This window comes from Microcaecilia unicolor, chromosome 4 (genome assembly GCF_901765095.1).
Source record: "Microcaecilia unicolor chromosome 4, aMicUni1.1, whole genome shotgun sequence".
Taxonomy (NCBI): Eukaryota; Metazoa; Chordata; class Amphibia; order Gymnophiona; family Siphonopidae; genus Microcaecilia; species Microcaecilia unicolor.
In genome coordinates, this window is record NC_044034.1 from 189900389 (window position 1) to 189927803 (window position 27415).

General features: G+C 47.3%; 1 protein-coding gene across 6 annotated transcripts in view; it reads left to right on the forward strand.

Moving 5' to 3' along the window:
• The first annotated feature begins 223 nt into the window (after positions 1-223).
• Positions 224-27415, forward strand: part of LOC115468918 — a 191050-nt gene continuing 163858 nt past the window's right edge. For all 6 annotated transcript variants that reach the window (XM_030201069.1, XM_030201073.1, XM_030201068.1 and 3 more), the window contains exons 1-2: positions 224-570; positions 12576-12914. In XM_030201069.1, the coding sequence (XP_030056929.1) occupies positions 504-570; positions 12576-12914 (406 nt within the window). In that variant the 5' untranslated portion in view covers positions 224-503. The remainder of the gene's footprint in view (positions 571-12575; positions 12915-27415) is intronic.

The following is a 27415-nucleotide window of genomic DNA, read 5'->3' on the forward strand; positions in this document are numbered from 1 at the left end:
GGGTTTGTTCCAAAGCAGATAAAGTTTGCTGACATCCAGGATCAGCAAACAGAACAAAAAAAAGGAAAAAATCACAGGAAAGTTTGTAAACGTTCACAGTCCAACATCCACAGAAATAAAGTTTAATAGCAGAAAAATATCAAAACCACGTAAAATGACTTACCTAGTGTCTTCAGTAAGCTCCAATGACAATAGTGGACAGCCTCAGCATCTCCCTCTCTTCCCCGGTAACGGAAAAGAGAGAGGGAAATGACGGGAAATTCCCGTCACCGCCTAAAAAGATCTGCAAAGCGAAAGTAAAAGACTGAGGATGCCTTAAAGCCGTGACGCTGCACAGCTGATTGTGCAGAAGCGACCGGAGTCCGCATCCCTAGCGCCCCCTCTTTCCCTTCCGGGGGGTGGCACGCGCACACCCGCAGGAGCTCGCGGACAGAACCCCGCATCCCTACCTGTCCGTTCTCACTCCGCGCGAGTGGGGCGCACGAGCCTAAGGAGAATGAGCAATGGCTCGTGGGATCAGCCTCGCGTCGCAGTTACTCTTTGCCGCTTTCTTCATAATCCACACAGCAGGTAAATGACCTAATGGAAAAAGCAACTTTGCAATTATCGTACATATTTTTCTTGCAGAGCGCTATTGGGTTAGTTTGACGGTTTTGGCCACCCAGCTATCTGCCACATGACAGATCGCGAGACTTGAGCGCATCAGGATTTCATAGGCCAAACAGGAAGGCACTAAGGAAATCCTGAAAAGTCACTAGATGATACTATTTAAGCGTTCATAAATGACCAGAATTCTACAAGCCCAGACATTTTAGAGTTTCCCCTGACGTTCTGCTTTGCAGAATTGGCAGCAGCAGCAGTTCTGGCAGTGATCCCTCCCACTAGGTACAGAGCTGATGAAAACACTGCTACATAAACCTATCACCCTAGGGCAAAAGCTGCACAGTCTTAGGATCTCGGCAAATAGACAGACCTCTGCAGGTGATGGTGGTTCTAGCTCCCCCTCCTCTTCTGCTAGCATCTAACTTTTCAGGCAAAAATATGCCTTGGAAGCTGGGAAATCTGAGAGGGTCTGTCCTAAACATTTGGGCCCTGTGCATTTGTTTAGTTGCCCAGCTGGCTCCACTACACATAGGGCTGTAAATAGGGATGGGCAAGAGGGGCACCATCTGCAAGAATGCAGTGCTCTAAATGGGTACAAAAAATGATTAGGTCCAGCGTGTTGGACTGCAGGCAAGCACCTTCTCTCCCCTACCCCTTTCCTGTGCCTTGCTGCTGCCAGCATACCTGATCCTGGCTCAGGATGTAAGTAGACGTGGCAGTGGCATGGGGCATCTTGTTCTCTCTCTCTGGTATCAAGAGCTGAGTGACCAAAAGAAGCAGGGGCAAGGCTGAGGTTTGGATATTATTTATGCCACCTGAGCCTGCACAGCTCCATCACTGGAACTGAACATTTTTCCCATTCAAGAAATTATTGTGAATGAACGCTGTGGGCAAAAGACTGGCTTTTTAAAAATTCTGTAAGGAAACCTATAGGCCTTTCCTCAAGTTTTTGCCATGGCCTTAAATCTGGCTTTTGATTACTTGTTGAAAAAGATACTAGTTTTGTCAGTTGCAAAAATAAACTTAGAAGTGAGTAGTCATTTATAAGTAGTTATTTAGTAGCACTCTCTATACAGACTTTTGGCATAATTCTGAGATTTTTCTTCTTCCTCTTGGTTTTCCTAACTTCCTTCCATCTCATTGAAGATTGGCTATGGTACAAAACACCCTCCCTCACTATGGGCTCCTTTTACTAAGATGCAGTAAGCACTAGAATGTGCTGAGGCGTCCTGTGGTAATTTTGCAACATGCATGTGCAAACCACGTGCTAAAAAATAATAATAATTTTTTTGCAGAGGGGTTGTGTCTGGGGTTGGAGAGTGGGTGTGCACTAATCAGTTAACGCAGCTACGTTACCGCATGCTAACTGCAGGATTAGCACGAGCCCTTATTGCCTACAAAATAGGTGTTGGTAAGTGCTCATGAGCTAATTTTTGTTAATGGCCACACACTAATGGCAACATGAGCGCATTACAAAAAAAACCAAGGGAAACCAATACTTTCTCCCACATGAATCAATCGCCTTTCAAATACAAGGGCCCTGTAAATATGCTACACTAATTGCACAATTTATATCCACAGAGGAGACATCAGAGAAACTTGTCACAAGCTACTGAACCACTTCTAGCGCCAGCTATTTCAAGTCCAAGCCTCTTATTATGTGGTCGCCTGATCCTCCCCCTGAGGATCAGGCGACCCTCAGGGGGAGGAATGCTGGCTTCGGCCTAACCCCTGGTAAGCCTTTCCTTAGCTGAGAGGTGCCCAGCTCTACCACCTGCTGCCTTTCAGGTGCTGTGGAGGACTTGCAGCTCATCTGCATATCCTTACAGCCTTCTCCGGGGTGACACCCAGGTCCATTCCGATCCACTCAGGGCCTCCGCTCTAGGTGCCCAGCGTTCCCACCAGGTGCTGTGGAGGACTTGCAGCCCTTCTGCATTTCCTCACAGCTGTATCCGGGGTGACTCCAGTTCCACCCCGATCTTCCCAGGGCCCTCGCTCCAAGTGCACAGAGTTTCCAGGTGCTTTTTGGCTAGGATCAGGCGACCCTCAGGGGGAGGAATGCTGGCTTCGGCCTAACCCCTGGTAAGCCTTTCCTCAGCTGAGAGGTGCCCAGCTCTACCACCGGCTGCCTTTCAGGTGCTCTGGAGGACTTGCAGCTCATCTGCATATCCTTACAGCCTTCTCCGGGGTGACACCCAGGTCCACTCCAATCCACTCAGGGCCTCCACTCTAGGTGCCGCGCGCCGGGGCATTTTTCTCTTTACATCTAATCTTCTTCCCAGTTGCTAAAGTACCTCAGTCGTTTATGGCCCCTATTCACATTCTCTTCCTAGCCCTGTCCCTTCCTAATCTTTTCCCTCACCCCCTACCTCTCTCCGCTACAGGAACTCACTGCCCATCCATCGACTTCATCACCTCACCTTCTCTCCTACCCTCTTCCTCCCTCTTGGCTTTTAATCTCCGTCTCTTTCTTCCCTCCATTTTGCCTTCCCCATTCCACCTAAATACCTCTCGCCTTCGTGGCCACACCTCTCCTACGCTCTCTTTTACTCCTTCTCTTACTTTCAGCCGGTGACATCAATCCCAATCCTGGCCCCCCTCACCAACTATTATCCCAACTCTAAAGATCTCACCGCGACCTCTCTAACCTCATCTCTATTTCTCTACTCCCCTCCTCTTCTCTGCCCTTCTCTTGCACCCTATGGAATTGCCCGCTCTATCTGTAACAAACTCCCATATATCCAGGACCTCTTTATCTCGCGTCACCTCCATCTGCTCGCCATAACAGAAACCTGGCTCTGCCCTGATGACTCTGCTTCAGTCGCAGCCCTGTGCCATGGCAGTTATCTATTTTCACATACTCCTCGCCCTGCTGGTCGTGGGGGTGGTGTTGGACTACTCTCTCCCTCCTCCAGATTTCAACCCCTTCTTCCACCTCAATCTCACTGTTTTTCCTCCTTTGAAGTCCACTCTATCCGCCTTTTCTCTCCTCTGCCTCTTCGAATAGCGGTCATTTATTGTCCCCCTGATAAGTCCCTTTCATCCTTTCTCAGTGACTTTGATGCCTGGCTTGCCTTCTTCCATGATCCTTCCTCCCCCTCTCTCATCCTTGGTGACTTTAATATTCCTGCTAATGATCCTTCCAACTCTTATATTCCCAAGTTACTCGCTTTAACGTCCTCCTTTAATCTCCAACTATGCTCCACCTCCCCCACTCATCAAAATGGTCACTGTCTTCATCTCATCTTCTCCTCCAACTGTTCACCCTCTAGTTTCCTTGCCTCTGATCTTCCCCTCTCTGATCACCATCTTATAACTTTCACACTTAAATCTCCTCCCTCCCAGTCCCGTCCTATCTTATCTAATTTATCTAGGAATCTTCACGATATTGACCCTTCATCTCTATCCTCCCATGTTTCAAACCTCCTCTCTACTGTGGCACCATCCACGTCTGTCAATGAGGCTGTTTCTTCTTACAACAATACTCTGTCCTCTGCCTTAGACACTCTTGCACCTTTGATGACCTGCACTATAAGGCATACAAAACCCCAACCTTGGCTGACTTCTAATATCCGCTACCTACGTTCCTGTACCCGCTCCGCCAAACGCCTCTGGCGGAAATCTCGGGCCCTTGCTGATTTCTTACACTTTAAGTTCATGCTGACCTCCTTCCAATCTGCTCTTTTACGTGCCAAACAGGATTATTATATCCAACTGACCAACTCTCTTGGCTCTAACCCTCGACTTCTCTTCACCACATTGAACTCTCTTCTCAAGGTGCCCCCTCCCCCAACTCCCCCTTCATTATCTCCTCAGACCCTTGCTGAATTCTTTAACGACAAGGTTCAAAAGATGAACCTTGCATTCTCTACCTCGCCACCTCTCCCTCCACTAGTCCGTTCTCCTTTCTCTCCTTCCCCTCATTCCCTTTCCTCCTTTCCTGAAGTTACTATTGAGGAAACTACACTTCTCCTTTCTTCCTCAAAATGTACCACCTGTTCCTCTGATCCCATTCCCACCCACCTTCTTAATGCCATCTCTCCTGCTCTTATTCCTTTTATCTGTCACATTCTCAACCTCTCACTTTCCACTGCGACTGTCCCTGCTGCCTTTAAACATGCTGTGGTCACACCTCTCCTTAAGAAGCCTTCACTCGACCCTACTTGTCCCTCTAATTACCGACCCATCTCCCTCCTTCCTTTTCTCTCCAAATTACTTGAGCATGCTGTTCACCGCCGCTGCCTTGATTTTCTCTCCTCACATGCTATTCTTGACCCACTACAATCTGGTTTTCGTCCTCTCCACTCAACCGAAACCGCGCTTACTAAAGTCTCCAATGACCTATTACTGGCAAAATCCAGAGGTCAATATTCCATCCTCATTCTTCTTGATCTTTCCGCTGCTTTTGACACTGTCGATCACAGCATACTTCTCGATACCCTGTCCTCACTTGGATTTCAGGGCTCTGTCCTTTCCTGGTTCTCTTCCTACCTCTCCCTCCGCACCTTTAGTGTTCACTCTGGTGGATCCTCTTCTACTTCTATCCCTCTGCCTGTCGGCGTACCTCAGGGTTCTGTTCTTGGTCCCCTCCTCTTTTCTATCTACACTTCTTCCCTTGGTTCATTAATCTCATCCCATGGCTTTTCCTACCATCTCTATGCTGATGACTCCCAAATCTACATTTCTACCCCTGATATCTCACCTTGCATCCAAACCAAAGTTTCAGCGTGCTTGTCTGACATTGCTGTCTGGATGTCTCAACACCACCTGAAATTAAATATGACCAAAACCGAGCTTCTCATGTTCCCCCCCAAACCCACCTCCCCGCTCCCCCGTTTTCTATTTCTGTTGATGGCTCTCTCATTCTCCCTGTCTCCTCAGCTCGAAACCTTGGGGTCATCTTTGACTCTTCTCTCTCCTTCTCTGCTCATATCCAGCAGATTACCAAGACCTGTCGTTTCTTTCTTTACAACATCCGTAAAATCCGCCCCTTTCTTTCCGAGCACTCTACCAAAACCCTCATCCAAACCCTTGTCACCTCTCGTTTAGACTACTGCAATCTGCTTCTTGCTGGCCTCCCACTTAGTCACCTCTCCCCTCTCCAGTTGGTTCAAAACTCTGCTGCCCGTCTCATCTTCCGCCAGGGTCGCTTTACTCATACTACCCCTCTCCTCAAGTCGCTTCACTGGCTCCCTATCCGTTTTCGCATCCTGTTCAAACTTCTTCTACTAACCTATAAATGTACTCACTCTGCTGCTCCCCAGTATCTCTCCACACTCGTCCTTCCCTACACCCCTTCCCGTGCACTCCGCTCCATGGATAAATCTTTCTTATCTGTTCCCTTCTCCACTACTGCCAACTCCAGACTTTGCGCCTTCTGTCTCGCTGCACCCTACACCTGGAATAAACTTCCTGAGCCCCTACGTCTTACCCCATCCTTGGCCACCTTTAAATCTAGACTGAAAGCCCACCTATTTAACATTGCTTTTGACTCGTAACCATTTGTAACCACTCGCCTCCACCTACCCTCCTCTCTTCCTTCCCGTACACATTAATTGATTTGATTTGCTTACTTTGTTTTTTGTCTATTAGATTGTAAGCTCTTTGAGCAGGGACTGTCTTTCTTCTATGTTTGTGCAGCGCTGCGTACGCCTTGTAGCGCTATAGAAATGCTAAATAGTAGTAGTAGTAGTAGGTTGCATCATTTTATAGCGCCAGCTATTTCAAGTCCAAGCCTCTTATTATGTGGTTGCATCATTTTAAAAATATTGCTCTGTTGATAAAGTTTATGCACACTATTAATTAAAATTATATTATAGTTTTTGTAGTTTACATAGTTTGATTCCCGAGGAGACAGATGATTGAGATCACATAATAACAGGCTTGGACTTGAAATAGCTGACACTGTAAGAGGTCCGATAGCCTGAGACAAGTTTCTCTGATGTCTCCTCTGTGGATATAAATTTTGCAATTAGTGTAACATATTTAAAGAGCCCTCACTGCTACTCTTTCCCTTGTATTTGTATGTAAGTATTAGTGCATGGCCATTAATTTGGAAAATAGAAAGTCAGCCATTTTCCAGCTGTTCTAAAAATGGCCTTGGCCATGGGAAAGACCTGCATAAAGGCATTCTAAGGGCCACTTTTCAGTGCAGTTTTGTAAAAGGAGCCCTATGTGTTTAGCAGATGGGATGAATTATGTCCTGTAGGTATGTCAAGTACAACTCTAAGCTGGCCATTAGGTAATTGCTGTCTGGTATAACCCTGTTTGCACCTTCTCAAGCCTGAAGCCTCAAGTTTGAGGAGCAAAGGTGTGTGTAGTGAACCAGCCCTAGTAGTAATTACTACTTTGTATTATTATTATTATTATTTACAGTAAATTAATATACCGCAGAGGGTTAAAGATGGCTTCAATGCGGTTTACAAACAATAAAAGCCGCAAAGTAGAGAAAGAGAATGAAGTCAGAGGAGATGAACAACGTAGTCAGTGGGTAGAGGGATATGCAAGGGAGAACAGATGTGTTTTTAAGTCTACCTTAAATTTAACTTAGAAGGATTCTGAGCGTAAGTGAATGAGGAGTGAATTGAAAAGACATGGACCAGCATAGTTAATGGCAGTGTTAATGTGCAAATGGACAACAAAAGGTGGTGGTAGCCAGAAAGGGGCATAATCGAACGGAAACGTCTATCTCCATGGGCGTTTATCTCCGAGAACGGGTCCGTGAAGGGGCGGACCGAACCGTATTTTCGAAAAACATGGACGTTTATCTTTTTTTGAGCTGGGTGTTTTTGTTTTTCAGCGATAATGGAAACCGAAAGCGCCCAGCTCAAAAACGAATAACTCCAAGACATTTATTCGTGGGAGGGGCCAGGATTCGTAGTGCACTGGTCCCCCTCACAGGCCAGGACACCAACTGGGCACCCTAGGGGGCACTTTTACACAAAAAAAAAAAAGGTAAAACAGCTCTCAGGTGCATAGCACCCTTCCCTTGGGTGTTGAGCCCCCCCAAATCCCCCTCAAAACCCACTGCCCACAAGTCTACACCATTACTATAGCCCTAAGGGGTGAAGGGGGGCACCTACATGTGGGTACAGTGGGTTTGGGGGGCGGTTTGGAGGGCTCACATTTACCAGCACAGGTGTAACAGGTGGGGGAGGGATGGGCCTGGGTCCACCTGCCTGAAGTCCACTGCACCCCCTAATAACTGCTCCAGTGACCTGCATACTGCTGCCAGGGAGGTGAGTATGACATTTGAGGGTGAAAATAAAAAGTTGTGAAACGGCATATTTTGTGGTGGGAGAGGGTTTGTGACCACTGGGGGAGTCAGGGGAGGTCATCCCCAATTCCCTCCAGTGGTCATCTGGTCATTTAGGGCACTTTTTGGGGCCTTATTCGTGGAAAAACAGGGTCCAGGAAAAGTGCCCTAAATTCTTGCTAAAAACGCATATTTTTTTCCCATTATCGGCGAAAGGCGCCCATCTCTGATCGCCCGATAACCACACCCCAGTTCTGCCTTCACCACGCCTTCGACACGCCCCCATCAACTTTGTCCGCATCCGCGACGGAGTGCAGTTGAAAACGTCCAAATTCGGCTTTCGATTGTACCGCTTTATTCGTTTTTGTGAGATAAACGTCTATCTCCCGGTTTGGGTCACAATATAGGCGTTTTTCTATTTCGATTATAAGCAGGAGAGTGTGCTAGATGTAGAGGAACGAAGAAGTCGTGAGGGTGTATAGGGTATGAACATGAATGATAAATAATTTGGGGGAGACAGAAGGTGAGATTTGAAGACAAGAATCTAGAGCTTATTTTGAATTTGAGCAGAGAGTGGGAGCCAGTGGTCTGTTTTAATCAACGGTGTGACATGATGAAATGATTTAGAATGGGAAAGTAATCGGACTGCAGTGGATTGAACAAGCTGGAGCCGTTTAAGGGAGGATAAGAGAAGGCCTGCATAGAGTTACAGTAATCAATGTGGTTGATAACCAGACTAAGCTAACAGAGAACTAATGGCTGAAAGATAAAAAAGGGAACGAACAGACCGAATTCTGTGAAGACCAAAGAAGGAGACCTTGATAACTTCATTGATCTGTTTCTGAAAGGTGAGATGAGCTTCAAAGTGAACACCTAGAATTTTAACAGAATCTTTAATAGGGAAAATCTGGTTATTAACCATAGGGAAGGAGGGGCTGAAACAGATGAAGTCCAAGGGTCGAGTATATGGTGTTGGAAAATGAATAGACTCACATTTCTTAATATTGAGAAATAGGTGATGTTCAGAAAGCCACAAGGAAACCTTATTTAGACAGAGATTGAGATCAGTGAGGTCAGTGCAAGAAGGGAGAAGACAATAGAGAATCTGGATATCATCAGCATAGATCAAGTGATGAATAACCTGGCTAGAGCGTGTTGCACAGGTAACTTAGGAACCATTGCAGGACTGAACCAGAAATGCAAATAGATTGCAAGCGACGAAGAAGTGGGTGATCATTAAGGTCTAAGGCAGATGACAAATCTAGTGAGATAAGAATAACGGAAGAACGTTGATCTTGAGAGGTTCTAATAGTGTTGTGTAAATTTAAAAGAAGTGCTGCTTACGGAAGCCAGACTGGTAGGGGTGCAATATCAGAGAAGTGTCCAGGAAGGAAATGAGTTGAAAGTGTACTACTTTTTCTAATACCTTGGAAAGAAAAGGAAGGTTAGAGATGGGTCTGTAATTGTTAGGATCAGTGTGATTGAGAGCTGGTTTTTTTTAAAAGAGGGATGATCATGGCATGTTTCCAAGTACTGGGCACCTGTACGAGCAACAGACTAGCCTGAATCAGAGGTAAAATAAGTTGAAGAACTTGATGAGCTAAGCGTTTAAAGAGGTAGGCTGGCCATGGGTCTAACTGAGAGCCTGAGGGTTGACTGAAGAAAAAGCAAGCTTACGAGTAGACAAGTTAAATGAGTACCATTTTCATGGGCCCAAGCACGTATTACAAGCCCAAACTATCACTACAAATTAATTAAATTGACCTTCATTAGCTCTTTGTCTGCTAACTGCTGCTATATTAATTTTACAAAAATATTGTGCATGTAAGGTGATTAATATATTAGGAAATTAGCCCTTATTTATTTCTTTTCCTATGGGACTACTTCTTGTGGACTTAAAAGGACTTTGCACAAAGCCAGACAATAAAATTTTGCCTTGAGGACTTGACAATTTTCTCAGCAAAGATAAGTAAGTAGATAATGAACAGCCCTATGAAAGAATATGACAATTAGAAAATTTCAGTTTGTCCCTAAAGAGGCCTTATCAGGTGTGACTAAACAGTGGGTTTTGAAGCCTGTAAAGCTGTATTGATTATTTATTGAAGTGCATTTTTCTAGGTTGGCCAGCAGGTGGTGCAGGTTTATGTTTAAAGCTATTACAAAGAAATGACTGATCCTTCTTTAGTTAACACAGATAAGAGGTAGCCTGCAGTGATGTGACCAGCTATTTTTAAAACTTGTTGTTCTGGCTCTAATTGGCCCAGAAGTTCAATTCATCTAGGATTGTACTGCTTTTTGTCCAGTCAACTTGGAAGTAGAGAGAGAGAGAGAGACCTCTTTACTGACACCATGTAAGCAATTGTAGTCTGTAACCTGTGAGCAGCTACATTTCCTGTACTTCCCAGGCACTATTCAGGTAGTGAACAAATGTTTAGATAGTTTTATAATTGATCCATATTCAATCACCTGTTATTATATGCTGTTTTTATTCCATATGTTTTTATGGTTCACTGTTCAATATTTTTCATGACAATAAACATTTTTAGTTTATTGCCTCTGCTTGTCTGGCTTAAGAATCCTGGTGGTTTGTTTGTTGGGTCTGTGAGTGCTTTCTAGGAACTGTGGGACCACTGGGAGTGTGGCCCCAGTAACCTAGAAATCACTGGTGATAACTTGAGAGCAGAAGACTCGCCCAGAGGTGAGAGGAGGATGCTAGTGTAGAGCACAAATGGCAGATGCAGGCGGACCTGAGCTCTGCTGGGGATAGACCCTGTAAGTGGCCGTAGGGTAGCCTAGGCGGGTGGCTAGGCATTTTGTGACAGACCTTGTCCTTTTTTTATGGCAGCATGGTGAGATTGTCAAGCTCAGTGTGTGGCTTGAGGGTCACCTTCCACTGAGTGGTTCAGAGTGAACAAGTGTGGCAGTAACAGGGTCTCTACCTCGTTCAGAGTTTTTTTTTTTGGTAGTGTTAGCAGCATGCTGATGGCAACTCGCAGCGGCCAGCAGACAGTGGAGATGCCTGACCTAACACAAGAGCAAAAGTATGGCCTCAGTGAGGAGGAGATGCAGGACCGGCCTGCAGTAAGTTCTCCTCAGGTGAAAGCAGACCCCTTGTGGGCAGGTCAGAGGCGTAGCGAGGGCGGGACTTGGGCGTGCCTAACACATGGCCATCTTCGACCCATAATGGAAAAAAAAGAGTGTCCCTGACGAACACTTGGACAACTTTACCTGGTCCTTTTTTTGTTACGACCAAGCCACAAAAAGGTGCCTGAACTGACCAGATGGCCGCCGGAAAGAATCGGGGAATAACCTCCCCTTACTTCCCCAGTGGCCACTAACCCCTTCCACACTCAAAAAAAAATTTTTTTAAATATTTTTTGCCAGCCTCTATGCTAGCCTCAAATATCATACCCAGCTCCATGACAGCAGTATGCAGGTCCCTGGAGCAGTTTTAGTGGGTGCAGTGCACTTCAGGCAGGTGGACCCAGGCCCATCCCCCCTACCTGTTACACTTGTGGTGATAAATGTGAGCCCTTCAAAACCCACCAGAAACCCACTGTACTCATATGTAGGTGTCCCCCTTCACCCCTTAGGGCTATGGTAGTGGTGTACAGTTGTGGGTAGTGGGTTTTGGGGGGCTCAGCACACAATGTAAGGGAGCTATGTATCTGGGAACTTTTTCTGAAGTCCACTGCAGTGCCCCCTAGGGTGCCCGGTTAGTGTCCTTGCATGTGAGGGGGACCAGTGCACTACGAATGCTGGCTCCTCCCACGACCAAAGGGCTTGCATTTGGTCATTTCTGAGATGAGTGTCCTTAGTTTCCATTATTGCTGAAAATCAGAAACGACCAAGTCTAAGGATGACCATCTCTAGGAACGACTTAAATGTCAAGGTTTGGGCGTCCCCAACCGTATTATCGAAACGAAAGATGGACACCCATCTTGTTTTGATAATACGGGTTTCCCCGTCCCTTCACCGGGACGTCCTGTGAGGACGTCCTCAGGAAAACTTGGGCACCCCTTTCGATTATGCCCCTCCTGGTCTCCTGTTACTGTCTCTATTGCAACCTCACTATTGGGATATCCTGTGTTCCCTGTTTTGGTGATACCTTTGAAAGATACCTTGTTCTGAACTGTGCGCTTTTGAACGAAATACCTCTTTACTGAGACCCTGTATGTAATTGTAGTCTGTAACCTGTGAGCAGCTACATTTCCTGTACTTCCCAGGCACTATTCAGGTAGCAAACAAATGTTTAGATAGTTTTACAATTGATCCATATTCAATTACCTGTTATTATATGCTGTTTCTATGGTTCATTGTTCAATATTTTTCATGACAATAAACATTTTTAGTTTATTGCCTCTGCTTGTCTGGCCTGACTAAGAATGCTGGTGGTTTGTGTATTGGGTCTGTGAGTGCTTTCTAGGAACTGTGGGACCACTGGGAGTGTGGCCCCAGTATCCTAGAAATCACTGAGGAACACTGTGAGAGCGGGAGACTCGCCCAGAGGCAGTTGGGACCCAGTCAGTGGGAGGAGGGTGCTAGTGAGCACAAGCGGCAGATGCAGGCGGACCTGAGCTGTGCTGGGGATAGACCCTCTAAGTGACCAGAGGGTAGCCCAGGTAGTGGCTAGGCATTTCATGACATCAGGGTTTGTGCACAACACCCTTTAAATTTAAAACATTTATCTTTTTTTTTAAATTGTGTCTCATTGCAGACGCTGACATAAAACTGAAGATGAGTGGAAGTCCTTTACAAATTGCCTTTTCTGAAAACGTAGCCCTGGAGTGTCTGCTGTTGGATTATAGCGGTAGTCTGGATTCTGAAACACTGGGAGTGCTTTGGAAGTTTGGTGAGGCTGACATTATCTCTTATGCGGCGGGAAGGTTTAATAAACACTGGGACAATGTGGACATGTCTAAAGAGGATCTCCTCAGGAAAAACATGACCTTACATCTGCGAAATGTGTCAGTGTGGCATGAGGGAACCTATACATGTAAAGTATTTATAGTTCCAGCTCACAAGGTGTCAGGGAGCATTACACTAATAATCTCCGGTAAGAATATAATTCAATAATATGTCAGAGTGATGTTTCTGTATTTGGGTTACAAAATGGGAAGTATATAAGTACATAAGTGTTGCCATACTAGGATAGACCGAAGGTCCATCAAGCTCAGTATCCTGTTTTCAACAGTGGCCAAGCCAGGTCACAAGTACCTGGCAAGATCTCAAAACATTACAATACCTGTTATGCTGCTTATCCCAGAAATAAGCAGTGGATTTTCCCAAGTCTATTTTAATAATGGCTTATGGACTTTTCTTTTAGGAAGTAAGCCAACCCTTTTTTAAACCCTGCTAAGCTAACTGCCTTTACCACATTCTCTGGCAACGAATTCCAGGGTTTTATTATTATCTCCGATTCATTTAAAATTTACTACTTTGTAGCTTCATTGTGTGCCCCCTAGTCCTAGTATTTTTGGAAAGAGTAAACAATTGATTCACGCCTACCCGTTCCATTCCACTCGGTATTATATATCTCTTTCATATCTCCCCTCAGCCGTCTTTTCTTCAAATGAAGAACCCAAGCCGTTTTAGCCTTTTCTCATAGGGAAATTGTCCTATACCCTTTATCATTTTCGTCGCCCTTCTCTGAGAAGTTCTGAGAGAAGAGGACATTGCTCTGGTAAGTGAATGCTATTTTGCTTTGTGCTTTGGGAACTTAAAGATTGGGGTTTAAAGGAGGAATTGTAGGTTAGTGTTAGGCAAAATAAAAATATAAAAAGCAAATTTTATCAACTAATCTCCATAGTCTTTTCCACTTAGTTTTAAAAACTTGGTACCACAGCATTAACAGAATCTAGCAGGCACTGCAGGATCTAGTTTAGTATTAAGGGGAAATAAAAAGAGAGAGAGAGAGGGAAAAGCAAGCAGGACCTAGTTTAGTATTAAGGGGGGAATAAAGAGAGAGAGAGATAGAAAAGCAAGCATCATTAACTAGTTGCCATAGAGGGGCATAATTGAACGAAAACGTCTATCTCCATGGGCGTTTATCTCCGAGAACGGGTCCGTGAAGGGGCGGACCGAACCGTATTTTCGAAAAAAATAGACGTCCATGTTTTATTTGACAATTTGTGAGCTGGACGTTTTTGTTTTTCAGTGATAATGGAAAATGAAAGTTCCCAGCTCAAAAACAAATAAATCCAAGGCATTTGTTCGTGGGAGGGGCCAGGATTCGTAGTGCACTGGTCCCCCTCACATGCCAGGACACCAACCGGGCACCCTAGGGGGCACTTTTACAAAAACAAAAAAAAAGGTAAAAGAGCTCCCTGGTGCATAGCACCCTTCCCTTGTGTGTTGAGCCCCCCAAATCCCCCTCAAAACCCACTGCCCACAAGTCTACACCATTACTATAGCCCTAAGGGGTGAAGGGGGGCACCTACATGTGGGTACAGTGGGTTTGGGGGGGTTGGACGACTAAGCATTAAGCAGCACAATTGTAACAGGTAGGGGGGGGGATGGGCCTGTGTCCACCTGCCTGAAGTCCACTGCACCCCCTAGCATACTGCTGCCAGGGAGGTGGGTATGACATTTGACGGTGAAAATAAAAAGTTGTGAAACATCATTTTTTGTGGTGGGAGGGGGTTAGTGACCACTGGGGGATTCAGGGGAGGTCATCCCTGATTCCCTCTGGTGGTAATCTGGTCATTTAGGGCACTTTTTGGGGCCTTATTCGTGAAAAAATAGGGTCCAGGAAAAGTGCCCTAAATTCTAGCTACAAACGCATACTTTTTTTCCATTATCGGCGAAAGGCGCCCATCTCTCCTCGGCCGATAACCACGCCCCAGTTCCACCTTCGTCATGCCTCCGACACGCCCCCGTCAACTTTGTACGCTTCCGCAATGGAGTGCAGTTGAAAACGTCCAAAATCGGCTTTCCATTATACCGAGTTATTCGTTTTTGTGAGATAAACGTATATCTCCCGATTTGGGTCGAAATCTAGGCGTTTTTCTCTTTCAATTATAAGGTGGATAGTGTACAAACCCTTTTCCCATAGTTTTCAACTGAAATTTTCTCTAGAAATAGGCATTTTTTTCCTATAGTTTTAAACTGAAACCTTTTCTAGAGGTAGGAACTAAACAGCCAAAAACTCTTGTTCTAAAAGGCAGTTATTTTCTGTTCCTTGGCTGCTGGACTGGTAGCTCATCCAGCGACCTCAATTAAGTGTTAATTAAGGTGTGGGGAAGTAGAATACTCGCATAGGTTGCTGAGTCAGCTTCAAAGAGCCTGTTTAAAAAAGGCCCCTTAGATTCAAAACTATATAAAGAGGAAAGGTCCCACTGAACTTTCTTTCTGAGAAGTTCCGAGAGAAGAGGACATTTCTCTGGTAAGTGAACACTATTTTCCTTTGTGCTTTGGGAACTTAAAGATTGGGGTTTAAAAGAGGAATTGTCGGTTAGTGTTAGGCAAAATAAAAATATAAAAAGCAAATTTTATCAGCTAATCTCCAGAGTCTTTTCCCCTTATTTTTAAAAACGTTGTACCACAGCATTAACAGATAGAATCTAGCAGGCACTGCAGGATCCAGTTTAGTCTTCCCGCCCACTCCTAGGACAACTCTTCGTCAGTTATTGTATGTAGGGTAATAAGCAAGGAGTGCTCGTACAAGGTTTTAAATACATTTCATTACCATCTATGAAGAAAACACTAAATAAATCATACAATATACTATATAAACTAAAAGATACTTTTATATTAGGCTAATATCCTTAATATTGTAGCAAGTTTTAAATTATTGAAAAACTCAAGCACACTAAGATGGAGTCAGCAGTCCAGCAGCGAGAGGGGTGCTATCCAGTCTTTTGCATTGAGTGTCACATGTATGATTATCTCCCAGTTGGTGAGATGTCATATGTGTGTGCCCGATGCAAAGAGCTACTAGCTCTCAGAGAACGTGTCCGTTCTCTTGAGGCTAGAGTAGCAGACTTGGTGGAGCTGAGGGAGACAGAGAGGTACATAGAGGAGACCTACAGGGATGTTGTAGAGAAGTCCCACCTCCAGCCTGGTAGCCCCTTGGAGGAGGGAGATCTCCTAGAAGGAGTGCATCACCCTGGTGAAGTAAGAAGTACTCCTGTAGCCAGGACCTGCCCACCAGGGGATGTACTATCCTCTCGCTCCAAGGATATGTCTCCAAATGCTGCCCGGGAGGGAAAGATTAGGACAGCTGTTGTAGTTGGTGATTCGATCATTAGGCATATAGATAGCTGGGTGGCTGGCGGACGTGAGGATCGCCTGCCTGGTGTGAAGGTGGCGGACCTCACGCGTCACCTATATAGGATTTTAGTGCTGGGGAGGAGCCGGCTGTCTTGGTACATGTGGGTACCAGTGACATCTAGGAAAATGTGGGAGAGAGGTTCTGGAAGCCAAATTTAGCCTCTTAGGTAGAAAGCTCAAATCCAGATCCTCTAGGGTAGCATTTTCTGAAATGCTACCTGTTCCATTTGCAGGGCCCAAGAGACAGGCAGAGCTCCGGAGTCTCAATGCGTGGGTGAGATGATGGTGCAAGGAGGAGGGTTTTAGATTTGTTAGGAACTGGGCAACATTCCGAGGAAGTGGGAGCCTATTCCGAAAGGATGGGCTCCACCTTAACCAGGGTGGGACCAAGCTGCTGGCATCGGCATTTAAAAAGGAGATAGAGCAGCTTTTAAACTAGAAACGGGGGGAAGGCCGACAGTCGCTCAAAATCGCATGGTTCGGGATAAGGTATCTTTCAAAGATATCACCAAAACAGGGAAGATACTACTACTACTACTACTACTAACTAGCATTTCTAAAGCGCTACTAGGGTTACGCAGCGCTGTACAATTTAAGCATAGAAGGACAGTCCCTGCTCAAAGAGCTTACAATCTAAAAGACAAGAGAACAATCTAAAGACAAGTGAACAATCTAGAGGACGAGTGAACAGTTAATCTGATAGGGTGGATAGATTGGGGCATTCTATATATCTCGAGCGGTTAGGTGCCGAAGGCAGCATTGAAGAGGTGAGTTTTAAGCAGAGATTTGAAGATGGGTAGGGAGGGGGCATGGCGTATGGGTAAAGGAAGATTGTTCCAGGCATAGGGTGAGGCAAGGCAGAATGAGCGGAGCCTGGAGTTGGCAGTGGTGGAGAAGGGTACTGAGAGAAGGGCTTTGTCCTGTGAGCGGAGGTTACGGGCGGGAACATAGGGGGAGATGAGGGTGGAGAGGTAGTGAGGAGCCGCAGACTGAGTGCATTTGTAGGTAAGGAGGAGGAGCTTGAATTGTATGCGATATCTGATCGGAAGCCAATGAAGTGATTTGAGGAGAGGGGTGATATGAGTATATCGGTTTTGGCGGAATATAAGACGTGCCGCAGCGTTCTGAACTGATTGAAGGGGGGATAGATGGCTGAGTGGGAGGCCGGTGAGGAGTAAGTTGCAGTAATCAAGGCGAGAGGTAATGAGAGCGTGGACGAGAGTTCTGGTGGTGTGCTCAGAGAGGAAAGTGCGAATTTTGCTGATGTTGAAGAGGAAGAAGCGACAGGTCTTGGCAGTCTGTTGGATATGCGCAGAGAAGGAGAGGGAGGAGTCGAAGATGACTCCGAGGTTGCGGGCAGATGGGACGGGGAGGATGAGGGTGTTATCAACAGAGATAGAGAGTGGAGGAAGAGGAGAAGTGGGTTTAGGAGGAAAGACGAGGAGCTCGGTCTTGGACATGTTCAGCTTCAGGTGGCGGTTGGACATCCATGCCGCAATGTCGGATAAACAGGCCGATACCTTGGCCTGGGTCACCGCGGTGATGTCAGGTGTGGAGAGGTATAGCTGGGTGTCATCAGCATAAAGATGATACTGAAAACCATGAGACGAGATCAGCGAGCCCAGGGAAGAGGTGTAGATTGAGAAGAGAAGGGGTCCAAGGACAGATCCCTGGGGAACTCCAACAGATAGTGGGATGGGAGTGGAGGAAGATCCATGGGAGTGTACCCTGAAGGTGCGGTGGGAGAGATAAGAGGAGAACCAGGAGAGGACAGGGCCTTGGAACCCAAAAGAGGACAGCGTGGCAAGAAGTAAATCATGGTTGACAATGTCAAACGCGGCGGAAAGATCGAGGAGGATGAGGATGGAGAAGTGACCTCTGGATTTGGCCAGGAGCAGGTCATTGCAAACTTTAGAGAGTGCTGTTTCTGTCGAGTGCAGAGGGCGAAAACCGGATTGAAGTGGATCGAGGATGGCATGAGAGGAGAGAAAATCAAGGCAGCGGCTGTGAACGGCGCGCTCAAGTATTTTGAAAAGGAAGGATAAAAGAGAGATGGGGCGGTAGTTGGAGGGGCAGGTAGGGTCAAGTGAAGGTTTTTTGAGGAGAGGTGTGACAACGGCGTGCTTGAAGGTGTCAGGGACAGTTGCAGTGGAGAGAGAGAGAGGTTGAGGATGCGACAGATGGCGGGGGTGACAGTATGGGAGATGGTGTTGAGTAGGTTGGTGGGGATGGGATCAGAGGAACAGGTGGTGCATTTCGAGGAGGAAAGAAGGCGGGAAGTTTCATCCTCGGTGATCTCAGGAAAAGAGGAGAAAGAGACCTGGGTAGGTTGGTTGAGGGAGAGGGTTAAAGGGTGAAGAGGAGGTGATGGCTTGGTCGTGAACTCAAGTTGATCTTTTGCACTTTGTCGCGGAAATAGTCGGCCAGTGTTTGAGGAGAGAGAGAAGGAGGAGTAGGAGCGGGGGGCACTTTTAGGAGGGAGTTAAGGGTGGTGAAGAGACGACGAGGGTTGGAGCTGAGAGAATTGGTCAATTGGGTGTAATAGTCCTGTTTTGCACGGAATAGGGAGGAGTGGAGGGAGGATAGCATGAATTTGTAGTGGAGGAAGTCTGAAAGGGTACGAGATTTCCTCCAGAGGCGCTCAGCGGATCGGGTGCAGGAGCGAAGGTAACGGATGCAAGGAGTCAGCCAGGGCTGGGGATTGGTGCGCTTTGTGGGACGGGAGATGGATGGCGCGAGGGTGTCCAAAGCAGAGGAGAGAGCGGTATTGTAAGCGGAGACCGCTTTGTCGACAGTTTCGGAGGACGTGATGGAGGGGAGGAGATTAGAGATAGTAGATGATAAGGTGGAGGGGTCAATAGCCTGGAGGTTCCTGGAGGTGGTGGTTAAAGTTGGACGGGGTGGAGGGGGGGGGGGTGAAGAAGTGTGAATGTGATCAGGTGATGGTCGGAGAGAGGAAGAGCTGAGACGTGAAAATTGGAGGGTGAGCCGGAGGAGGAGAGGATGAGGTCAAGACAATGGCTGTCATGGTGAGTAGGGGTGGTGGAGCACAGCTGGAGGTTGAAGGAGGATGTTAGGGTGAGGAACTTAGAAGCATGGGGGTCGGATAGGTCATCAGCATGTACGTTAAAGTCTCCGAGAATGAGGGACGGAGATGAGGGGTCAAGAAAGACAGAGAGCCAAGCATCAAAGTCGGTAAGGAAGGAAGGGAAGGATTTATCAGGGGGGCGATAAATGACTGCCACTCTGAGTGGTAGCGGGTAGAATAGCCGGATGGAATGGGCTTCAAAGGATGAGAAGCAGTGAGACTGCGGTAGGTGGAGGGGTTGGAAACTACAGGAGGGTGAGAGTAGTAGCCCAACGCCTCCGCCGCGGCCAATTGGGCGGGGCGTGTGGGAGAAGAGATAGCCTCCATGGCAGAGGGCTGCAACTGAGGCAGAGTCTTCCGGGGAGATCCAGGTTTCGGTTAGGGCGAGCAGTTGAAGGGAGCGAGAGATAAAGAGATCGTGGGTGAGAGACAGTTTGTTGCAGACTGAGTGGGCATTCCACAAGGCGCATGAGAAGGGGAGGGAAGAGGGGAGAAGGAGGGGAATAGAGACGAGATTGGAGACATCCCGGGATCGTTCGCAAGGATAGGACGGGGACAGGTGAGGGGGACCTGGATTAGGGTTAATGTCTCCCGCGGATAGCAGGAGGAGGAGCAAGAGAGTGCGGAGGAGGGTGGGGGAGGTCGGGCGACGAAGGCGGGGTGTACTTAGGAGGAAAGGGGATGGGTTAATGGCAGGAAGGAAGTGCCGAAGGTTGAGAGCCAGGAAGGAGGAGGGGGGACAAGAGGGATGGTGAGGTGAGGGATGGAGGTGAATAGGGTATTGCGGTGGCGGGCAGGGTGGGAGGGCAGCGGGTAGTTCTAATGGTAGACAGTGGGAGTGGGGGGGAAAGAAGATTAGGAAGGGACAGGGCAAGGAAGAGAACATGGACAGGGGCCATAGGTGGTGACTGAGGTGTAACAGGTGACTATATAGTGACTGAGGTGTTAAGCAGTTAACAGGTGTTAATGGGTGACTATGTAATGACTGAGGTATTAAGCAGATAGATAGGGCTTGAAGCTAGGTTTTGGGTTGGCGATTAGGTAAGTCAATGGCTGATAAGCTAGTAGGCAGGTAGGTAAGTCAATGGCTGAGAGGCTCGCAAGCAGGCAGGCAGGTTACTCGATGTGTTAACAGGCAGATGGATTGGAGCAAACCAGAACAAGCTGAAACAAGCAGGAACAAGCCGGAACAGGCAGGAACAGATGAACTGTGTCAGGATGAGCAGACGGACAAGCTGGGATCAGGAAGACTGGAACGAGCTGGGATTAGGAAGACTGGAACGAGCTGGAACACGCTGGAGCAGAAGAATTGGAGTAAGCAAGGAGAGGCTGGGTCAGGCAGGCTGGAACACACTGGAGCCGATGGACAGCAAGGGGAAGGCTGGATCGGCGGCTGGAACTAGCTGGACACGCTGGATCCGGTGGACTGGGGCAAGCCGCAAGAAGCTGAATCAGGCGGACTGGAACACACTGGAGCCGATAGACTGGATGGATCAGGCGGGCTGGAACAAGCTGGGCTCAGGAGAACTGGAACGAGCTGGAACACGCTGGCTGGATCAGGCGGGCTGGAACACCCTGGAGCCGATGGACTGGAACAAGCGGGGGAAGCTGGGTCAGGCGAACTGGAACAAACTGGGATCAGGAGTACTGGAACAAGCTTTGAGCGGATTGACTGGAGCAAGCAGGGATTGACTGGAACAAGCTGGAGTGGGCTGGATCAAGTTGGAATGGGCTTGAACAAGCTGGAGCATTAGAGCAGGAACGAGCTGGCACACGGGCTGGAACAAGCTGGAACAGGCTAGGCCAGATGGGCTGGTGTAAGCTGGATCAGATGGACTGGCGCAAGTTGGAGCAGAAGACAGCGGCGCTGCAGGACTGGAACACGCTGGGACAAGCAGGTGCAGATGTACTGGAGCAAGTCGGAGCAGACGGACTAAGCAAGCTGGAACGGATGGACTGGATCAAGTTGGAGCAGATGGACTGGAACAGGCTCAGACAGATGGGCTGGAATGGATGGACTGGAACACGCAGGAACAGGCAGGAGCAGGCTCAGACAGATAGGCTGGATCAGATGGACTGGAAAGCTGGAACAGATGGACTGGAGCAAGTTGGAGCAGAAGACAGCGGTGCAGCAGGACTGGAACAAGTTGGAGCAGGAGGCAGGGGCCCCGACCCGAGTGGAGTAGCAGGGCCGGAGTAAGCTGGAACAGACAGATTGGGACAAGCAGAAGCAGGAGGGAGCAGAGCAGCGGGCTGGAGCAAGCCGGGTCGGAGCAGGCTGAAGGGCTAGAGCAAGCTAGGACAAAGGGCCAGAGCAAGCCAGGACAGAGGGCAGGCGGCAGACAGGCAGGACCAGAGCCAGCAAGGGCCACGGGACATGAACATGAGGGCCTAGGGAACAGCTGCCTGAGGACACCTGGCTCCCCAAGCTCCCATGTCAGAAGGATCAACACCAGGGCCAGCTGCCAGGTCTCCTGGCTCTCAGATGGGCTAGGGAGAACGGCTGCCACGTGGACGCGTGGTCCCGGCCGCCCTCCGCCGACTCACCACCCTACCTCAAACTCCCACGCTGTGCCGGTCACCAGGCAGCGGAACAAGACGGTTGCCACGTGGACGCGCGGTCCTGGGCCGCACAGCCTCGATCGCCCGCCACCGCTGTTCTCGACCTCCCGCCCGCTCGTCCGCCGATACAGCCCACGCCGATCCATACAGCGACACGAGGCAGTAGGAGGCGCTGACTCCGTGAGCGATTCCCTTGTCCAGTGTCCTCCTGGGGTTCACGCTGCGATTGCGAGACACTGGGAACCGACCCTTCGATCGATTCTCAGTGGAGCTCCTCGCAGTGCTTCCTCTCAGTCGGGCATCTTGGAGCGCCTCTTCCAGGCTCGGATTATCTCAGACGAGTGTACCTCGAGTCGCTCCTGACCAGCCCTGGTCGGCTACCTCCGGCGTGCTATGGGTCGGACGGGGTGGTTGGTGATGCTGGTGGTAGGAGCGGCGGTTGGTTGCCGTGGGTCAGGGCCAAGTAGCTCGGCGGTTTTAGTTGGGATCCCGGTCGATTTCCTTACGTTACGGTCCAGACTGGGAGCCTGAGCGTTATTCGGGGTTTAGCGATGTAACTCGTTTCACTTCTTGGAGAAGGGAGCTGCGAGGTCAAGGTGAAGCCATGAGGTAGCTGGTAGCTGTGACCAGCTTCGGAGTCGCTCGCTCACCGAGACCGTCGGAGACTACACGTGGTCTCCAAATCGGTTGTGGCGTGATCTCGGTCCGTTCCGGTTCGATCTAGGATGGTCCAGGATAGCGCCGAACAGCGCAGGTAAGTCCTAATCTTAGGACCTCCGGAGCTCACCACGGAGCCTCCTACCTGGCGGCCATCTTTATTAGCGGGATAGGGTATCCTGATAGTGAGGTTGCAAAAGAGACCGTAGTAGATCAGGTGTCCTTAAATAAAAATAAAAATCAGACAAAAGATTGCAAATTAATACTGTCAAGTACTAAGCATGATGTAAATAGGAGCAACAAACACAGTTTGAAATGTCTATATGCGAATGCCAGGAGCCTAAGAAATAAGGTGGTAGAGTTAAAATATATTGCACTAAATGAAAAATTAGATATAATAGGCATCTCTGAGACCTGGTGGAAGGAGGATAACCAGTGGGACACTGTCATACCGGGTTACAAATTATATCGTAGTGATAGGGTTGATCAAATTGGAGGGGTAGCATTGTATATTAACGAGAGCCTTGAATCAAATAGATTGAAAATTCTGCAGGAAATAAAACACTTCTTGGAATCACTGTGGATTGAAATTCCATGTGTAAAGGGGAAAAGGATAATGATAGGAGTGTACTACTGTCCGCCTGGCCAGGATGAAACAGACGGATGCAGAAATGTTAAAGGAAATTAGGGACGCAAACAAACTGGGGAACACAATAATAATGGGTGATTTCAATTACCCTGATATTGACTGGGTAAATGTAACATCGGGACACGCTAGGGAGGTAAAATACCTTTATGAAATCAAGGACAGCTTTATGGAGCAGCTGGTACAGGAGCCAACGAGAGAAGGAAAAATTGTAGACCTAGTCCTTAGTGGAGCGCATGATCTGGTGCGAGAGGTAATGGTGCTGGGGCTGCTTGATAACAATGATCATAATATGATCAGATTTGTAATTAGCTTTGAAGTTAGTATACGTGGAGGGGCATAATCGAACGAAAACGTCTATCTCCATAGGCGTTTATCTCCGAGAACGGGTCCGTGAAGGGGCGGACCGAACCGTATTTTGGGAAAAAATAGACGTCTATGTTTTATTCGAAAATTTGTGAGCTGGGCATTTTTGTTTTTCAGCGATAATGGAAAATGAAAGCGCCCAGCTCAAAAACGAATAAATCCAAGGCATTTGTTCGTGGGAGGGGCCAGGATTCATAGTGCACTGGTCCCCCTCACATGCCAGGACACCAACCGGGCACCCTAGGGGGCACTTTTACAAAAAAAAAAAAAAAAAGGTAAAAGAGCTCCCAGGTGCATAGCACTCTTCCCTTGGGTGTTGAGCCCCCCAAATCCCCCTCAAAACCCACCACCCACAAGTCTACACCATTACTATAGCCCTAAGGGGTGAAGGGGGGCACCTACATGTGGGTACAGTGGGTTTGGGGGGCGGTGTGGAGGGCTCCCATTTACCAGCACAAGTGTAACAGGTGGGGGGGGGGGGGGGGGATGGGCCTGGGTCTACCTGCCTGACGTCCGCTGCACCCCCTAATAACTGCTCCAGTGACCTGCATACTGCTGCCAGGGAGGTGGGTATGACATTTGAGGGTGAACATAAAAAGTTGTGAAACGGCATATTTTTGTGGTGGGAGGGGGTTTGTGACCACTGGGGGAGTCAGGGGAGGTCATCCCCGACTCCCTCCAATGGTCATCTGGTCATTTAGGGCACTTTTTGGGGGCCTATTCGTGGAAAAACAGGGTCCAGGAAAAGTGCCCTAAATTCTCGCTAAAAACGCATATTTATTTTCCATTATCGGCGAAAGGCGCCTATCTCTGATCGGCCGATAACCACGCCCCAGTTCCGCCTTCACCACGCCTTTGACACGCCCCCATCAACTTTGTCCGCATCCGCGACGGAGTGCAGTTGAAAACGTCCAAATTCGGCTTTCGATTATACCGCTTTATTCGTTTTTGTGAGATAAACGTCTATCTCCCGATTTGTGTCGCAATATAGGCGTTTTTCTTTTTCAATTATAAGCTGGATAGGAAATCAAATACGTTAGTGTTTAACTTTAAAAAAGGAGACTATGATAAAATGAGAAGAACGGTGAAAACTTAGAGGAGCAACTGCGAGGGTCAAAAATTTACATCAGGCGTGGATGCTGTTCAAAAACACCATTCTGGAAGCCCAGGCCAAATATATTCCGCGTATTAAAAAAGGAGGACGGAAGACCAATCGACAGCCGGCGTGGTTAAAAGAAAATCCTTCAGAAAATGGAAGAAGGAACCGACTACCGACTGAAAATAATAAGAAACAGCATAAGGAATGTCAAGTCAAATGCAAAGCGCTGATAAGGAAGGCTAAGAGGGACTTTGAAAAAAAGATTGCGGTGGAGGCAAAAACATATAGTAAGAATTTTTTTTAGGTATATTAAAAGCAAGAAGCCAGAAAAAAGAATCGGTTGGAACGCTAGATGACCGAGGGGTAAAAAGGGCGATCAGGGAAGACAAAGCCATAGTGGAGAGACTAAATGAATTCTTTGTTTCGGTCTTCACCGAGGAAGATTTGGGCCTAGAGATGGGAGTAACTAGTGAGGTAATTAAATTTGCTGATGACACAAAGTTATTCAAAGTCGTTAAATCGCCGGAGGATTGTGAAAAATTACAAGAGGACCTTACGAGACTGGGAGACTGGCCGTCTAAATGGCAGATGACGTTTAATGTGAGCAAATGCAAAGTGATGCATGTTGGAAAGAGGAACCCGAATTATAGCTACATCATGCAAAGTTCCACGTTAGGAGTCACGGACCAAGAAAGGGATCTAGGTGTTGTCGTCGATGATACGTTGAAACCTTCTGCTCAGTGTGCTGCTGCGGCTAAGAAAGCAGATAGAATGTTAGGTATTATTAGGAAAGGAATGGAAAACAAAAATAAGGATGTTATGATGCCTTTGTATCGCTCCATGGTGCGACCTCACCTCGAATATTGTGTTCAATTCTGGTCGCCGCATCTGAAAAAAGATATAGTGGAATTAGAAAAGTTGCGGAGAAGGGCGACGAAAATGATAAATGGGATAGGACGACTTCCATATGAGGAAAGGCTAAAGCGGCCAGGACTCTTCAGCTTGGAGAAAAGGCGGCTGAGGGAAGATATGATAGAAGTATATAAAATAATGAGTGGAGTTAAACGGGTAGATGTGAAGCATCTGTTCTGCTTTCCAAAAATACTAGAACTAGGGGGCATGCGATGAAGCTACAATGTAGTAAATTTAAAACGAATCGGAGAAAATATTTCTTCACTCAACATGTAATTAAACTCTGGAATTCGTTGCCAGAGAATGTGGTAAAGGCGGTTAGCTTAGCGGAGTTTAAAAAAGGATTGGATGGCTTCCTAAAGGAAAAGTCAGACCGTTATTTAAATGGACTTGGGGAAAATCCACTATTTCTGGGATAAGCAGTATAAAATGTTTTGTACTTTTTTTGGGATCTTGCCAGGTATTTGTGACCTGGATTGGCCACTGTTGGAAACAGGATACTGGGCTTGATGGACCTTTGGTCTTTCCTAGTATGGCAATACTTATGTACTTATGTAATTCCACTGTATCTTTTTTGGGATGTGGTGATCAGAATTGCACACAGTATTCAAGGTACGGTTGCACCATGGAGCAATACAAAGGCATTATAACATCCTTGTTTTTATTGTCCATTCCTTTCCTAATAATACCTAACATTCTATTTGCTTTCTTTTCTGCCACAGCACTCAGAACAGAGGGTTTCAAAGTATCATCAACAATGACGCCTAGATCCTTTTCCTGGTTGGTGACTCCTAACGTGGAACCTTGCATCACATAGCTATAGTTCGGGTGCCTCTTTCCCACGTGCATCACTTTACTCTTGCTCACATTAAACATCATCTGCCATTTGGATGCCCAGTCTCATAAGGTCATCTTGCAATTTTTCACAATCCTCTTGCGATTTGACAACTTTGAATAACTTTGTGTCGTCGGCAAATTTAATTACCTCACTAGTTATTCCAGTATCTAGATCATTTATAAATATGTTAAAAAGCACAGTCCTAACAGAGACCCCTGAGGAACCCCACTATCTACCCTTCTCCATTGATCCATTGAGAATACTGACCATTTAACCCTACTCTGTTTTCTATCCTTTAACCAGTTTTTAATCCACAATAGAACACTACCTCCTATCCCGTGACTCTCCAGTTTCCTCTTTCATGAGGTACTTTGTCAAATATGTTTTGAAAATCCAGATACACTATATCGACCGGCTCACCTTTATCCACTTATTTGGCAAGATTTCCCTTCACTAAATCCATGTTTGTTTTGTATCATTAATCCATTGTTTGAATATGCTCTGTAATTTTGTTCTTTTTAATAGTCTCTACCATTTTGCCCGGCACCAACGTCAGGCTCACTGGTCTGTAATTTTCTGGATCACCTCTGGAACCCTTTTTAAAAATTGGCGTTACATTGGCCACCCTACAATCTTCCAGTACCATGCTCGATTTTAAAGATAAATTACACATTACTAGCAATAGTTCTGCAAGTTCATTTTTCAATTCTGTCAGTACTCTGGGATGTATACCATCTGGTCCTGGCAATTATCCGCCACCTAAAAGGTTACGGAAAAGTGAGCTCTGTAGACCCCGGCCGAAATCTACCTGAAACTAGCTACAAATCAGCAGGGACCAGACGCACGATCCAGGTGAATAAACGGAGCGTTTACTTCACTGCCTGGTAGGCGATCCTGCCGAAAAAAGCGACCACCAGGCGAGCAGGCCAACCTCGTGTCCAACGGACGAACTGACCGACCTTGCGGCCTTCCAGGCAACCACCAGGTAAACAAACGGAAAATACACCTTGCTACCTGGTAAACGATCCTGCTGAAAAAGCGATCTCCAGGCGTGCCAACGGGCAAGTTAACCTCGTGACCAACAGGCATGTTGTACGACCGCGTAGCCTTCCAGGCGG